This window comes from Pteropus medius, unplaced genomic scaffold, assembly GCF_902729225.1.
Source record: "Pteropus medius unplaced genomic scaffold, Ma_sr-lr_union100, whole genome shotgun sequence".
Lineage (NCBI taxonomy): Eukaryota > Metazoa > Chordata > Mammalia > Chiroptera > Pteropodidae > Pteropus > Pteropus medius.
In genome coordinates, this window is record NW_024352947.1 from 3,704,325 (window position 1) to 3,722,686 (window position 18,362).

An 18,362-nucleotide genomic window follows, 5' to 3' on the forward strand; every position below is an offset into this window, starting at 1 on the left:
AGACAAGCTTCTCCAGATGACAGATGCAGGAGCAGTCGCGCCTCTAGGAGCAGTGTGGGGCTCCTAGATTGATTCAGACCAATCGGGTTGGTAATCAGCGCCTGACAGTCGGTACGATCAGCTCTCTGTGAGTAGGAAGTTCTGTGGACCCCGTTTTCTTCATCGACACGTGTGGGTAATCTTTGCATTACGGAGTGTCGTGTGGATTCAGTGGATTAACGCGGGACTGGCGCACGCTGCGTTTTGTGAACGTGGTGGTGGCTTCTTTTCCTTCCAGTAGTTCCCGCCTTTCTCCCTGCCCTACGCCATGCTGTATTCTCGTGTTCTCAATTGGTACGTTAGTGTAACTTTATTAAATTATCCACCTAGCCTGCAGCATCCAAAGGGGCTTCTTACCTAGGACTGTCGTTTGCACGCTAAGTGAGTCCCTGGGGACGTGGGATGAGATGGCGAAGGCCGGGCCGGGCCAAGGAGCTGGCTGAGCCCGTCGCACACTGTGCTCTTTGTGGTCATGCCACCTATTCGAAAAACACAATGTATCTTTGATCTTGCAGGTTATATCAGCAAAAAGTACCTCGTTATTTTTTATTATAGCCATAAGTCATGCAGAACATGAATTAATATTCAGATGCACTCATTATACTCATTATATGAAAATAATGCCTTTTTGTTTTTTAGTCGGTGACTTTTTAAATGTAACAATGAAATGCTCACTAGAGATATTAATGAGCCCCTGGAGGGACAGTAGGGAGGTAATGGCTAAGAGGCCAGACTTCACCTGTGACTGGTCCTGTGCGCTGTTAGGTATTGCTGCGGCCACAGGGGAAGTAAAGCAAACATGTAGAGTGATAAGGGTTCCGAATGCACACGAGAGCTGTTCTTTTCCAGTTGATATATCCTTCCGGTTTACCAAAAGAGCTTGCTCTCCGCTTTTGAATATTTATCACATTCTCATCATCTCCGCTCTGCTATTCTACGTGAGAGGGTCTTCTGGGGTCTTCTGTGTATCCCTTTTCCCTCTGATTCTAATGAAAAGAGTCAGTGAATATATTTATTCCTTTACTCCTTTAAATGACTTGTTTCTTTGAAGTCGAAACCTTGAAATATAAATGATTAGACTTTTTTTAGGAATTTGCCACTTAAAACCTGTTAAAGTGAGACACTTTCTTAAAAAAATGATAACGGTGTTTCTTCCTTACTGTCTGTTCGGTGCCGTTGTCTCACCTGACGGTGAGAGACTCGGACCGTCTCCTGAGATCACCTGACCTGGCACGGCAGAGCCAGGACGGGCCTCCCGCGGCTGCTGACGTTCACGCCCCTGCTTCTGGCGGTCTTCATGCTGCCAATACTGTCATCCCACTGGCCATCTTTCCCTTGTAAAATCTTCCTGTAATCTGGCTTAATTAACTGATTGGAAACCAGTGTTGGATTTCAGAGGCTTGGACTAACAAGTCATTTTTAAGCAACCGGGAGCATTTCAAATACGATCAAGTGCCAACGTGTGGTCGAGCCAAGATGACTCTTCCGGTTGATCTGAACCCAGAAGTTCCGTTATTGACCTGTTTTCCTGCGTTAGTTTTGAAAGGAAGCGTGCGCCTGCTATTAGAATCAGTTCCATTCTTGATGGTACATGCCGTCCTAGGAGAATGCCAGATAATTTCTTGGTAATTTTGGCGATTAAGACAATGCTAACGTGAAATTCTATTTTACCATTCTCCACTCCGGTTGCCTCGGGATCGGTAATGACAGCGAGGAAACTCGTGATTGTCTCCAATGACAATAAACACCGCTCTCCTCCCACCCAGTGACCTTTTTTAAATTTGCAAATAGAAGCGCTCTCCCAATCGTCTCTGTGGGTTTTTTTGTTTTTGGATTACCGGTTTTACATTTTTCTCTGAGTTTTAAAACACACTAAAATGTTTTCTAGATCTGATTCAGACCAGCCGGCGCAGCCACGTCTCACTGTCCCCTCTGTCTCTCCCTCTGCAGGATGACGAGGTGGTCCTGCAGTGCACCGCCACTGTCCACAAGGAGCAGCAGAAGCTGTGTCTGGCGGCAGAGGGCTTTGGCAACAGGCTCTGCTTCTTGGAGTCCACTTCAAATTCCAAGGTAGGGAAAAGCCTCGAGGTGACGCGATGCTCAGGCTTCGCCCGCGGCACTGTCGTCGTTGTGGGCACTCCGCTGCTTTCTGCGGAACACGTTCACGAAGTGGACACGGAGAATGCTTTTACTGTTCGTTAAGCGGGTTTATCACCGAGCCCCCTACGCTTGCACATAACTCAGATATGATGTTAACAAGAATAGACAGAGTCCTTGCCCCGTGATGTTCATATCCGGTGGAAAAGGAAGCGCGTGAGTAAGGGATAGCATTCCAGAACTACGGGCTACAAAGACAAGCCGAGTAACAGGGTAGAGAGGGATGAGGCAGGGACGCGCCCTGTCACAGACGGTGTCGAGGGTAGGGCTTTCCGCACCAGTGACATTTAAATGGAAGGGAATGAAGTGAAGGAGTGAGCAGTACTAAGTTCTTGAATGTTCTGGAAAGAAGGACCAGGTGACTCAGGGCCCCTAGTTAGAAAGGTGGGTGCAGAGTGTTTAAGGAACAGCCAGGAGGACACGGCAGCTGCAGGGCCATTAACGGAGGGCCTCGCGATAGCAGATGGGGGTCTCAAAGGGACCAGGTCACGGAGGAGGTGAGACTTCGTCCTGGCATGCAGGAAGCCGTTGGAGCAGGTGCGCGATGCCTAGATAAATATTAGGGGTTTAGAAGATTGCTCTGGGGCTCATGTGGATCAGAGGATTTGAGGGAGCAGGGGGACCAGGGGCGAGGTGTCTGCGGGAGTCTGATGCACTGATGGATCTTCAGGCCAGAAGCCGTGGGGGCGGGAACACGTGGTCGGGGGCTTGGGAATGTGCTTTGGGGGTGCACGGGATGTGCCGCTACATCGGATTGTATAGAATAAGGGAAGGAGAGGGGACGACAGTGTCGAGGGGAGGAAATCAATTAGAAAACAGTCAACTTCATGACTTTTTGCGTAGCGGTTTCTTTTACAGAGCGCTGTGACAGGCTCGATCTCGTCTGACTGTCACAATAAGAGCGCGGCAGCTATCGCGGTAGCACCCGCTGCGCGGGTCGGGGATGCACGCTGCACGGCGTCAGGCCCGGTGCGAACACTCGGTGTGGTCGGGAGCGGCAGCACTCACACGGGCTGGTCACATGCACAGCTCCGCGCTGGGGCTCCGAGTCCCCGGCTCTTGTCTTATGCCACATGCCTCTTAGGTTATTCTGTGAAATAGTATTGAACAACGTATATATATGTATGTTATATTATATGATATTATGTTATATATACATATAACATGTTATATGTATGTGATAAGAATTTAGTGCCAAGTGACAGTGTAACAGTGCATTTCTAGCCCTGCTTAGATTTATGCTTAATTTGGCAAGTGTTGAGCATTCTTCTTACAAAACGTGCTGTGCTGTCAGCTATGAAAATACTCTTCTTGAGAAGAAAATACTCAGTGTTTTAGCATGGAGCCCTTTCCCCGTGGTTTCTGGTCTCTCGTACTGGTTAGAGCCGGCAGGCCTTTTCGTTAGCTGGTCTTTGAATTTGCACGTGACACCGAACACCGTCACAGCTGCTGTTCTCTTGGCCCGTTACCGTGAGGGCTGGTTTCCAGCACTGAACAGGATGCTCCCAGTTGTGTAGTAGGCGTACCGTGTGGCCAGCACGACACCGAAGCGGGCCGGCATCTGTGCTCACTGCCTCACTGCAGGCAGGGGGACGTGGCTGTCTAGGGGTCCCCGATGACCTAGCAAGCTGACCATTTCAGCCATTTTCGTTGTCGTCATGCCATCTCATTTTCTGAAGATCGGCACGTGGGATGAGATACTGAGATTGCCGATCAAGCAGAGAATGCCACAGCAATCGAAGTCCAGTCAACCAGTCTGAACTGCTTTTTTAAGTCCACATGACATAGATGTTCTGTTTTTCCCCTCATTCAGGTTACTTGACAGTCCCCTACTCTTCAGGTTTTTCTCATGTCTCCATGTGCCTGTCCTGGACTTTCCTGCCTGCTGAAATGCTGCTTGTTCCTTAAACTGTGCCTTACAGACCTCCTTCCACGTTGCTTTTCCCCAAACACCCTCAGTTCTCCTCCCTGTACTTTTTGAGTGTTTTTTAAATACGTCTATTACATTGCCAGTCGGGCCTCCTTCAGTATCGTATGTGCCGTCTCCTCTCCCTGAACACACACGTGCGTGTACTCACATACTCACAGCAGCTTCTGAATTCCCGGAGGACCAGAGTGTACCTCACTTATTTTATTTCTTAGAACCAAATAGTGTCTTGAATAGTAGGTGATCCGTAAAATGTAGTGGATTATTAAATTTGAAAGGGAACCACTAGTCTTAGGCCAATTAGATTTTTTTATAAAATACACTTTTAATTTTCTATAATAACAGTCACAACTCTAGATTTCAGTTTATGCTTAAAATACATAAGCCTGCGTATAGATGTGTTTTATGTAGATGTATCTGGATTTGACTTTTATTGGTAGGAAATGGGAGGTGGCCTTTTTTTTTTTTATCTCAAATTGGTGTCTCCTGCATTTTATAAAGGTTAGGAGAACAGAATTATGGTTGGCAGTGAGTAGTCAGTCACTGTAAATTATATATGTGTTCCTGGAAATGATCCCAGAAGTGTCTTAAGCTACAGAATCTTTTAATCAAAAGCAGGACTGACTTTTTCAGAAGACTGTTTCGTGCTCGTGGGATGTTTATTCAGGCTGATGTCAGCCTGAAAGAGAATGGCGTGTAATTCCAGCTTAGATTTTCCTGCAGAAAAGGTAAACATTAAATCAGAGGATGTGTTTCAATTATTTATTCATAATTCATACTTACAGATAGTCACTGTGTACTCTTTATATGAATGGCTTTTCATTTTTGTTTTTAAGTTTTAGAATTGAGAAATCGGGCTTTTCCCCTCAGTAACTAGTCATGTTCAGACAGACCCACCTTGTTATTATTAAAAGTTTAAGGAGAAATGAGAATCATCATGGAAGAATAGTTTTTAAATTCTTTGAATCTTCACGTAAAAACAGAGAGTGCGGTGAAGATGGCAAGCCTCAAACCCACAGACAGAGTAATCTCTAAAAAAACTGGATGCCAAATTCGCCCACATGTGGCATCAGCAGGAGTGTAGGAGGAAGTCGGGGGAAGAAAGCACGGTGAACCGTCATGAAAACAGCAGCCCAGACCAGGCGGGAGCACGGGAGGCGTGGCAGGGGTGGATATTTCTGGAGCCATCTTGGACCATGGACCCAAGACGGGCTCCTCTGGACAAAGCTCTGCCCGAGGGTCCCTTGCTGGGGATCGGCTCTGGATTGAGTGTGGGGGAGGCGGGCAAAGGATGGAGAACGGTCAGGTCAAAGTGGGGGACGGAAGCGGAGCCCACAGATTCCTAAATAAAGGCCACGTTTGAGTACTAGGTGACACAGAGCTGGTCGTTCTCGAGCTGCGAAGCTGCAGGGCTGTGCTGACCGCCTGCCTTCGGTGAGGACACAGGGAAGCCACCCGACTCTTCCCTGTCATCTGCTGTGCCTTTATTGCCTGCAAGCACGATTCTGCTCTTTATTTCTCTCTCTTTTTAGTATGTATATTACATTAATAATAGAACTAATAATAATAATAGAACTATCTAATAATAATGGAACACATTTCAACTAGAAAAAATAAGCGAAATGCTGAGTGTGAGGTTCATCTTATAGAGACTTTTGTCAAGAGCTGAACCTCAGAAATAGAGTACACATTTTTAAAAGGTTCACATATAACATTAAAGAATATCAACCACATTTTAGGCTACAAGGAGAACCTCAGTAAATGCCAAAGAGTAGCAATAATACAAAGATGACTATAATAGAATAAGACTAGAAATTAATTTTTAAAAAGTCCCCCCACCAAAAAAAAACCACAAAACTTTCTTCTACCTGAAAATTACAAAGCACACTATTTAAAATAAATTTTGGGTCAAAGGGGAAATATCAAATAAAATTGAAGAATTCCTTAAGTATAGTGAAAATGAAAACATGATTTTTTAGAATATATGAGATATAACTAAGGGAGTTATCAGAAGAAAATTTTTAACATTAAATGCATAAATTAATAAAAACGGAAAAAGAAATGAGTAAAATAGCCATCGGATAAAAACCTGTAAAAGAGTAACAAAGTAAACCAAAGAAAGCAACAGCATGGAATTAATAAAGATGAAAATTAATGAGTTAATTAAAATATTTGTTTTTTGAAAAAAAAAAATACACAAACCACTAATTAGTCAAGAAATGAGAGAAAGGTCACATACCCAAATGTTAGAAGTTATAAAAAGGTAGGAGAGGGATAATGATCAAAACAGAGGAAATTAAATTCTAAGAGACTTTTCGCTCAATTATATGCAAGTGGATTTGAAAAGCTTCATGAAATGTATCATTTTCCAGAAAAACGAAGTTTACTGCAGAAAGTCTGCACACACTAATTATAAAATAAATGAGGTAGTAAGAGAGTTTCCTGAGAAACGTAGAGTTAGATAACTCCTCCTCAACTTTGCTGCTTAAATTATCCCAGAGCAAAAGGGGGAAGCTCCCCAAGTCATTATGTCAAGTAAGTACAACACGGATTACAAAATCTTAATTATTTTGGAAAATTATAGATCAGTTTCACTTATAAATATTGATACAGAAATCTGAAATAAAATATTTATTTAATTGCATTAAAACGTACATTATGGCCAAGTGAGATTTATTCCAAGAATCCAGGAGTGGCTCAGTACCAAAAAAATACATTAATATAATTCATATTAGTGGAGCTAAGGAGAAAAGTCCTTTGGACATCTCTGAGGATAGAGAAAAGTCACTTGACAAAATTCAAGCTCTATTTATGTTTCAAAAATAATAAAACAGGAATTGAAGGATAGCTCTTTACTATTTCTCTCTCTCTCTCTCACACACACACACTTCAGTTCAAAATTCAGCACCTATTTACAGGGAACACTAGTAGGTAGAATCAGGTATAAGTTAAAGAGGAAGTTCATTGTCTCTGCTGTGCCATGTGTGTTGGAGGTAAGAGTCAATGTAATTAGACGTAAGCGACTTAAGTTTGGACATGAAGAGGTAAAGCTACCTCTAGTTGCAGATGATTTGGTTATATATCTAAGAACCCCAAAGAAATCTGTGAAGAAAACTACAAAAAAATGGATTATGAGTGAAATCCATAAAATAGCTGTATCAATGTATCGATACCTTTTGTGTATGTATGTATGTATGTATTTATATGTGTATACATACATACACACATACATACATACACACACATATGTATGATACTTGGCACCACCCCCACATACATACATACATACATATAAACTCAAGTTTACATTAAGTTAGAAAGGAGACCAATAATACTCTTAGGCAAATTATTTATCAATAGTCATAAAATAGTCCCTCAAATAAGAACATTCATTGAAAAAAGGACCCTCATTTAATGACCTTAGTGCTGCAAGCAGAGTTTTCTGGTGTTCGGACAGAGAAAGCGAGAGGGCCTTTAAGATCGGTTTCAGCCCAGCGCTTCAGCGATTCTGTGTTTCTGAGACTGGTCCACGTCCACCGTGTGTGTAAACGAGACCTGAGTTTTATCAGGCTTCCGAAGAGGAAGTTGAGCCTTGGGATAGAACGATATCAAGAGCTTTTTCCACTTCTTCTGATTTCTGTGGTATCACTTTAATTAAAAGTATTTCTTCCTATAATGGAACATGATAGAGTGATATTTTATCTGCAGAGTCTTCTCATTTCAGAATGTTATTCACCACCATAAATAATGCATTAGGATATTAATGATGCATAATAGTTGTGAGATTCTAGATGAACTGCTCTTCTTATTCAAGTGAGAAATTTTGAATAATAAAAATGTCAGTATAAGATAAATGCCGAATGATGTAGGAAGGAATCACTTTAAAAATAAAGTTTAAGAACCATTTTAAACAACAGATTTTTATTTTTCAATGTTTCCCCTAAAATTTAATTGAAATAATAAATCATAATTATAGGACAAAATAACAAGACTGTTGTTTTGCTGTTCTTTTTACTTTATTCATTGTGACTTTCACAGAATTTTGGAAAAAGAAAGACAACGTGAAAGGAAAAGAACATAAATGACCAGATTTGTTTCTCGAAATCCTTGTCTTAGTTATATAATTTATTGTTTATTTGCCAATACTTTGAGAGGAAAAAGTAGATGGTAGGTATGACAGAAAGGAAATATCCTGATGTTGAATGAATGTCCAGTACATAAAGAATAAATGATTGCATGCTTAAAGTTCTGGTAGGACACAGAATTATGAGAGAATGTCTCACGATCTTTGGCAGAATATTACTTTGATCGGAATGGAACTGTTTGTTGAATTACAAGTCATGTGGGAATGTTTCTTCTTAGTGTCTTAAATATCCTTTCATTTTGCTACTCAGCAATTTGAATGCTCCTCAGTTAGGGAGAGGTGGTAGTACAAAATGACAAACGTGACAGAATTGGAACCCCCAAAGTGGGAAGCACTTTACAGAATACCAGAATAAGACAACTTCGATACTTTGTCTTATGCGCTAAAGTCTCATTCTTGGACTATTTTAAGGATTTAAAATAATTCTCATAGTTGGGAAAGGTGAGCTTCTGACTTTCCGTTATGTTTCTTGACATAAAATGAAAACTTAAGAAAACATTGACATCCAGGAGTGAAAAACAGTCCGATCTAAAATCTGGGAGCGATATCCACTGATTATAAGGCAGATGGAAGCAGTTGGAGAAAAAGCTGCCTGGAGTTTACCTCTAACACTGAAGGAAGAGCGGCAGCCGCTTGAGTCCCTGTAACCTGTCTGCCCCGACGGGGCCGTGCTAAGGGGCACACCGAGCAGCCGTCTTCTCGTACCTCCCGCCACTCTGTCGCATCGGTTCAGACTCACGCCGGTGGCCCGGACACCAGGAGGAGGGGGCCGGTGCGGACCCCTTACGTTCCGCCGGCTGTGGTCCTCACGGCTGAAGCACCCTGGGCGTGTGCAGAGGTAGGGGTGGTGGCGGAAGATCGGGCAGGAGGTGTGACTTCGATGGTGGCGCATTTGTTGTGCTGACGTAGCAGAACGAGGTGTCAGGGAAGGAGAAGCGGCCGGTTCGGATGCTCAGAGCTGAACTGAGCAGATGCCCGTAAACGACGTAAAGCACAGCGGCTCCTGCCGCCTGTCTTGCTTTCTCGATCTGAGTGTGGCGTTAACCGTCGCGGGAGTGAACACGGATGCAGCTCGTGGTGGTCTAACACGGGGCGGGCGCGCTGTTTCCGTAAATTGCTGAATACCACGTACTTTAGGTTTTGAGGGCCGTGTGTTTTTTGTTTTGACTACTCGACTCTGATGTTGACATTGACATTGACATGAAAACAGCCACAGACCATATGCAAACCAGTGAGCGTGGCTGTGCTCCCTAAAACCGTGTCTATGGACACCGAAAGCTGAATTTAGGATTTTCGTGTTATAAAATATTTTTTATTTTTCTCGCGATTTTTTTTTTTTAACCATTAAAAAATGTAACAGCCGCTCTTAGCTCGTGGGCTGTACAGAAACAGGCAGCGGGCCAAGTTTGGCCCATGGACTGTCAATGTCTACCCCTGACATAACATATGGAAAATATTATATTTCCAAAGGAGAAGCTATAGCAAATACAGTAGTCGTGATAATCAAAGATACGATAGAAGAAAAAAATTTTTGCCCGCAGGTTAAATGGACTCACCTTATCCTCAAGTTGAGAAAGGGAATACTTCTGGCTGAAGCTGCTAGTGAAGGCATAGGGAGGTAGACACATGGCATTCGAGCAGACTCCTTGACGGATGGTAATTAATAAGTTAACGAATGTGTTTGCCATATGAATGAATGAGAAAGTAAATGAGTGAAATATGAATATAGGTAAATAGTGCGATGTGGCAGGAAGCATTGCATAAGAAGGATAAGGACAATGGAACGGGAGAAGAAGCATTTGTCCGTGACTGGGAATCCCCAGGTGTCCCATTGGGAGCGGGGTAGGCGTTAACATGCCATGCAGCCAGCATGGCTATATTTGAAAGATAAAGATTGCTCCTGGAAGCTTTAAAACAGTGGATGGCATTATTTCATACTCTACCACTATCAAAGATAAAACCAGACTGGTCAAGAGAGTCAGGACAGGTTTAATCAGTGATGCCCTGTTGTAGTCGGGAGGAGAGCTGAGTGTGAACTGGCTCGACCTGGATTTGCACAGAGACTGGGTGTTTTAAAGGGAGCATGAGGGAGCAGGGAGGGCATGCAGGGTCCCAGCACAGCCAGGGACGTGAAAAATTCCCGAGGGTTGGTCAGTGTAAGTGCCGCTTCGTCCAGCTGTATCTGCCAGCTAGCAGTTGTGGATGTTGGGATCCACCGTCCCACAGAGACTGAGAGGAGGCGCCATCTTGCCTGACGATGCCATTTCAAAAGGTGGCATTCAGAACCTTGGAGAAGATGCTCTAGCTGTAGGAGAGAGACGTGCGTCTCAAAGGCCAGTGAAGGGTTCACAGTCTTAAGGCCTTTTAGTAAGTGCTCTAAGGGAGGGTGGCCGGCAGACCTCGGCTGTTGGCTCGAACTCACTGTCAATTCTTTTGGCAGCCTTGAATTTTCTCAGGCCCTTTAAGAGGGCGAGGGGGAGATGTGTCATCCCAGGGCCGTGACCTAGAGCTGTTGGAAACTAGGTTAGTGTGTAAGGCTCTTAATGTGGAGGAGGGAAGCGGGGTGGACAAAATTGTTTGTGTTGAATCTAGTTTTTAGAGACCAAGGTTGAGGCCTAGTCGAGAAGAAGGTTCAGAGGCACCTGGCTAGAGTTTGGTCACGGAGTGAACCTTTGTCACTGCTTGCTGATCTGTGCATTTAGATGATGCATAGGCTTCCGTGGAGGTATGAGCGGTCCAGCCCGACTGAGTGTACTGCAAGATGCCGTGCCTTCGAATGTGCTGTTCTTTCTCTTCCTGGAACACCCTTGCACGATCTCGCTTTAGGCAGCTGTCGAATCTGCCGCCTTTGTGAAGCCCTGCTACATTTCTCTGCACCCCCTTCTCCCTGGAAAAGGAACTCTGTCTCTCTCTGCTTCCCTCCCTCTCTCTCTGTTTGTATATTAAGCAAAATAAATTCTTTCTACTGTGCATCTTGCTACTAAATCACATGTCCCTTTATGTTATGTTTGCTTTTTGAAATTATTAAGAGATAATAATCTTGAAAGCACCTGCAGGCAGAGACAACATCTCTTGTATTTTAGGTACATAACTCATTTTGAAGGAAGTAGATGATCAGTATGATCAATAAGTGTTGTTTATTTTAACTAATTTTCCTTCTTTGGATCAATGACTTAATTAATATTGATGTATCTATTTTGACAGTTTACCAGTTTGTTTGGAAATTATATATATATGACTGTAGTTTGCAAAGAATGCACAGATATCTTCCTGCTTCAAGGAATTAATTTAATGACTTCAGTGTTTTCAGAGTAAATTTTTGTACTGTGACTACAATAATGCTAATCCGATATAGACGGATAATGGACTCAGTACAGTGCATTTCCCGTAATAATTAATTTACTACTTTATGTAAAGAATAAATTTTTGTTAGTATGCTTATACGTAATTTAAAGGTTCACATGCTTTACCGAAAAATAATTAAAAACTATAAATAATTGTTGACAAAGTCGATGCAGACTAACATGCTAAGTTTTTTTTTGGGCAGCACAACTCTCTTGCCATAGAAATATTTCAATTTCACACATCATTTTACAGTAAGTAATAAAGAACTTTATGTTTCTACTTATTTTGTTTAAATTAAATTATAGGTCAGGCAGCATTATTTCTAAAATGCTCAACATGCGTTTTACTTCTAAAGTATCCTTTCTTGAAAAAATCGCGCTCACCAACACCTCTGCACACCCACTGAAATGACCGAAATCGAAGACTCACCATACCAAGCACACCGCGCGCCTGCAGTGCCGATGGCAGCGAGAGGTGGCGTGGTCACTTGGAGCGATTTGGGTTTCTTACAGAGTTAAGCCTAAACTTATGATACAACACACCAGTCTGCTCCCTGTGATTTACCCAGGCGTTGTTTACACGCGTTTCTGCACAAAGTCTTGGACTTGTGTTCGGAGCACTTCTATTAATAATAGCCTGAACCTGGAAACAACCCAAATTTCTATCAACTGATAAAGAGACACTATTTAGCAATAAAGAGAATGCACTATTAATCCGTGCAACAACGTAGATGCGACTCAAGAGCAGTAAGGACAGTGACCGCAAGACAGACTGCACGTGGAAAGACTCCACTCATAGAAAATTGTAGAAAGACAAAGCTACAGTGACAGAGCAGATCAGTGGTTCGCAATGGCCGGGGAAGGAGGTGCGACCTCACTGCAGGGACATGCAAATGTTTCATTCCATAAAAATAGAAGGCAATGTTCTATTTGATGATTGCGATGATAGTTATGTGACAGTAAATAAGTATCAAAACTCATTGAATTGTATACATATTAGTGGTAAGTTTTATTGCACTAAATTACATATACATGAAGCTGATTTAAAAAAAATGTAAAACACAAACCACAAAGCAAAATAAGTATATATTTGACGACATTGAATTGAAAGGCTTCTAGATGTCAACAAGTACCATTAAAATAAAAAAAAAACCAAGCCTCAGATAAGGAGAAAATATTTTTAAAGTTGCATATGAAATGTTACTATAAAAAATATAAAGAACTACCAATTAATAAGAAAGAAAGAATATTCAAGTATAAAAATATTCAAAAGGTTTGAAGAAGTAATTCATAGAAAATTCAATGGCTTCCGAGTATTTAGAAAAAGGCTCAAGATTGTTAGTAATAAGGGATGTGCAGCTTTTAAGTCACATTCTAATTCTTGTACATGAATTGGCAAAAGCTGATAAATTTGGCAGTGTCAAATGGTGGCAAAGATATGGGCCAGTGGAAATTTTTATACATTCCTGTTAGGGTTGTAAATTGGTGCACCACTTTGGAGAGCAATATGATTACATCTAACAATGTTTAAGGTGTTCATATCTGGGACCTAGAAAATTCACTCCAAGAAATATACCTGGCTTAGACCAGTTCTTGCACATGGGCTCATAAAAATATGTACAGACACATTCATTTCAACAGTCTTGTATTCACAAAAATAAGCAAAAGATGGCGAAATCTAAACACTGACAATATCAAGTGCTGGTGAGGATGCGGAGCCACAGGAACGCTCACACATTTTTGGTGGAAATGTAAATGGTGCAGCCACTCTCAAAACAGTTTGGCAGTTTCTTGTAAAACCAAATATACTCTTACCATACAATTCCGCAGTTGTCGTCCAAGATTTTTACCCAAATGGTTGAAAATTTATATCCATGCAAAACCTGCACTCAGATGTTTATAACAGCTTTACTGATAATTGTCAAAACTTGGAAGCAACCAAAATCTTCTTCAGTAGGTGATGGAGAAATGAACTGTGATACATCCAGACAATGGACTGATACTCATTGCTAAAAAGAAACAAACAATGGGAAGATATGGAGGAATCTTAAATGCATATTACTAAGAGAAAGAAACCAATTTGAAAAAAGCTACATACTGTATGATTCCAACTCTGTGACATTCTGGTAAAGACAAAACTGTAGAGACAGCAAAAAGGCCAATGGTTACCAGGGATTAGGGGAGGGAAGGTTGACCAGGTGGAACACAGACGATTTTTAGGGCAGTGAAACTACTCTGTGTGATACTGCGATGGTGGATACGTGTCATTCTACGTTTGTCAAAACCCGTAGAATGCACGGCACTAAGAGTGAACTCTCATGCAAGTTGTGTTCTTTGGGTGATAATTGTGCGTCAGGTTCACTGACTGTAACAAACCCATCACTCTGGGGGTGGGAGGCTGTGTCCTGGGTTGATCAACGTAGGCCAAATTATGCTTTTATAAGAAAAACTATGAATTCCCAAATCTCAATGGCTTTATATACAGTAAATTCACATATATGCTACATGTCTAACACTGGTTAGGGGGCTCTGCTCCAGGTGGCCACTCAGGAAGCCAGGGGACTGACACTTCGCATCGAGAATGGCTTTAATTACCGTGGCAGGGGAAGAAAAGAGTTTGGAGGACTAACTTTTATTTTTTTTTTTTGGTGCTTTGGTCCCAGGGAGAAAGATGTCATCTCTGCTTCCAGCTAATTGCTCAGAACTAACTGTCTGATCCGTGCGGGAGCCGGGAGATTTGAGGTCACATGTCTATTCCTTAAGTAGTATGTGCTTCTGCCACTTGGGCCGAAACTACAGATTAGGTAAACTACTAGTGCTTAGAAGGGCACAATCCGAAGGAACCACGTGGAGTCATGGGCAGGACAGAATGTGACATGCTGTTCTACGTGTATATAACATAGTTGAGGAAATTCAGAATGACGAAGGTTTTTAAAGATCCCCTGGCTCAATCTTAGTTTTCTGAATGAATGAAGTAATTTGTTGTGGCTTGCTCAAAGTCATACAGGTGGTGGCAGTGTTGGGGCCGGATTGTAAATGAACCCAAACGATCGATGCATATAGACAATTGATTGTCTACTGGAATATAACATTGCTATATTCTAGCAATGACCAACTAGAAAATTTAAAGAAAAAGATTTTCAAAATACCACCTGGAATGACAAGACACGTGGAACCAAATGTAACAAAAGATGCGTGAGACCGCTGGTGAAGATGTCAGTCTTATTGACAGACAGGAGGAGAAGACAGAATAAAAAAGAGTGTATTCGTTGGGCAAGCACGCACGTAATAGCAGAGATTCTAATAAACTTGTTGGACATAAACATATACAAAGAGGTCAGAATTTGTGGAGAATAATAGCTTCATCGCTGAGTATGTATTGCCAATGTTAAGCTAATGTTTTGAAAAGAGAGACACCATTTTAAGACGTGTTAACCTGAATATAATGTTTCAGAATTATGTAATGTTTTTATATAGTTTCTGTTTGCTAGCATTGTATCTACCAAAAAACCCCAGAGGATATTAAAATAATAAAAAATAGAAAATAGATTCTATAAATAGCTCCCATAAAAAAAGATTAAAGTTTTGAGTTTGCCTTGTTTAACAAAGAGAATCAATTTAATAGCATTAAAAATACCAAAATGATATTTATACGCATGTGACACAGGTATGTGAACCATTATTAGCAGAGTACCTGTTTCTCAGTATCTTCAATTACACAATGTGGGAGATAATTGTACTTATCTTATGGTATTATTATAATGATTATATGAGATAAATAAAAAGTGCCTTGAACAATGTCCTTTGTAGATGCACAGTAAATATAACCAGTGGTTTTTACTGTTTATTATTATTATTTTTATTATTACTGGTTAGGATGATGATCAGTTAGTATTGATACACAGAGTAAGTCAGCCTCTCGGAAGGGAATGAAAATGAGATGTATTTATCTTCAGGCAAACACAGAAATATAATAATACATTCACCTCTTAAAATACAGAGCTTACCCACTATGTGAGCTGCACTTTTAAGGTTTAGTCAATTTCTAAGGATAATTCAACACATTTGAAAGAGTTTTTGAATGGAGTCAACTTTTGAGATATGGTTTTAAAAATATTGACTTTTTATATACATCGGACATGTTTCATTGTTATTTACTCAAGGAGTTGACTGCTTGCATTGAACGTCTATTTTTATTTCTCATGAATAATGCGAAATTAATAATACGTTAATAAGTAGTAAGTAAATCGTTTAAAATCAATATTAATACATTTACTGCTATGGTATGATGATGGCTTTTCTTATATATCTAAACATAAGTAACGATGAGTCCTGTGTTCTAAAAATTGTGTTCCAATTTATGTTTAAAAGTCCATTTTTGGTTGCTAGATACCCTCAAGTAATTTTTCATCGATGCTAATGAGAGTAGTATTAACAATTTCCAAACCTATCAGAGTAAAGTAATAGAGGCTTTAAAGAATATCTTTAATACTTTTTTCTTACTTGCTTAACATTCGATGAGTATAGAGAAGAGTGAGTCGAATTAAACTGTAAAAATGATTTACCTTCGTTGTATAAAATTGACAGCCCACTAATGTTTAAAGTGTATAATGGGCTGATGATCAGAGAAGCTGACTTTTTTAAGGGCAATTTCCGAAGGCGGTTTGTGTTGATATGGCTCGGAGTGGGAGGCACACGGGTCGGCAGCAGAGTGTTTGTATTATGAGTTTAATGAATGAAATGGAACTTACAATGTGGAGGCCTCTTTTACTGTCAAAAACTTAAGTCTTCAACATCATAGTGGTTATGTATTTGGTGTCTACTAAAAATATGAAACATGACTAAAAATACCACTATGAATTCAGAAACATTGCTACATATCTAAATAAAATGTTTTATTTGATTAATCAAATGCATTTAAAGTAGTATATTCAATTGCATATATATGTGTTTGTGTGCATACGCACATGCATGCGTACAGATCCAGTTTCAAGATATATAAATTGTTGGTATACAGACAGTGCTGCTGGAACGTGTGGTCCTTTCACCGACTCCTTTTTATGACCGCTGATCCCCGACCCACGGGTTGGCAACCGCTGAATTATGTGTTGGAAATTTTAAGAACTGTTTGACCTGGAGCACACAGTTTTTCTGAGAAGAGTTAGTGAAATATTATTGCGTGCACATTTTTGTGTGTGCATGCGTGCGTGTGCGTCGTGCACGTGTGCGTGTCGTGTGTGTGTGTGTGTTTTGACAGTGGAGAGCCCTAAAGAAAATGTTGTTCTAGAAACTCTACTTACAGCATTTAGAACCAGATTGGAGTGAAAAAGCCAGAAGGAGGGAGGACGGCGTCTCGCTGGCGTCTTATACACAATGTAATGAAAAATTGCATCCGTGTTGGTGCAAAAGGCAAAGGGGTCCAGAAAATTTGAAAGGAAGCCCTGGTGGTTTACTTCTCATTGCCAGTAAAATCTGCAAGTAGTTGACATTAAATCCTTTCAGCCAGAAGAAACATAAAATATGATGTTTTAGATTACTTAGAGACATTGAGGTATGGATTAGCTGCATTTCTATTAATTACTGAAAATACGGTAATTTAGAATATATAATTACTATGTAGAATTTGGAGGCACTATAACTTAGGGAATATTTTAAACATTGTAATATAATATTTTTAATTTTCTTTACTAGCTAAAATTTCATGAGAATTGTCTAAAATTAGTTAAGTTTAATTCAGCTCTTTTAGCATATGTGATAACTTTCTATAAAAAGAAAAAAAATCAATGCCATGAAATTCAGAGTTTGATTTTTGTTTAAAATAAATTCTTTAAATTCGTTCATTCAGTAAACGCTTTATTGGGTGCCTACTATGTGTTCAGCAATGTCCAAGGTCATGGGGATAGAGCAGTGACCGAGACACATAGTTCCTCAGCTTGTAGATCTTTCATTCTCATGGACGAAGACAGAAAATAAATAGTTAACAATTAGCGATACACGATGTGGAGAGCATTAAAGTAAGTAAGGCGACAGTGAATGACGGGCTGTCTCCAGTAGATGATGCGATGGTAGAAGGCCTCTCTGATGCCGAGTGACCAGGAGGAGCCAGCCCTCGGACGTGCAGAGGAAGGAGCGTTGTGGGCGGACAGGAGGAACGGTGCAGGGATTCTAAGGTGAGAATGAGCGTGGACCGTTCGGAGGATGGAAAGAGGCCCGCGGGGTCGGGTGTAGCAGGTGAGGTGGACAAGTGATGTGGGATGAGATCAGAGGGGCCAGGGGCCAGGTCATCAGGGGCCTTGCAAGCTACGGGAAGGCTCGGTTTTCATTTTAAGTTCAATGTAAAGCTATCGGATGGTTGTTAGCAAATGTGTTAGAGGACAGTAGCTTCAACTGGGTGGCAGTAAAGGCGATAGAAGTAGTTTGAGTCAGAATCTTCGTTGGGTTGGATTTGAGAGGTGAGGGAAAAAGAAGAAGCAAATATTTTTGGATTTGAGGGTTCGTTCAGGAGGGAAAGATGGGTGGAAAGTGCAGGAAAAGGAAGCCGTTGATAGGAAGAGCTCTGTCTCGTCTGTGCCGGGTTTGTGACGTGCACGCAGAGATGTCAACAGTAGCTTAATGTTAACCTGGGGGACTAGGTCAGGGCTGGCGACAGAGACTCGACGGTCATTGGGTTTACTATGGCGTTTAAGACCACAGGTTTCAGTGACATTCATCCAGGGGCATGTGGAGTCATGGGAAGGAAGGGGACTCAGGT

The 18,362-nt window shown here is 41.2% G+C and overlaps 1 protein-coding gene across 1 annotated transcript in view; it reads left to right on the forward strand.

The window, feature by feature from the left end:
• The window catches only part of RYR2 (ryanodine receptor 2), a 535,670-nt gene that overhangs the window by 161,099 nt on the left and 356,209 nt on the right, over positions 1–18,362 (forward strand). The window contains exon 2 of the mRNA XM_039850351.1: positions 1,990–2,109. Coding sequence (XP_039706285.1) covers positions 1,990–2,109 — 120 coding nt within the window. The remainder of the gene's footprint in view (positions 1–1,989; positions 2,110–18,362) is intronic.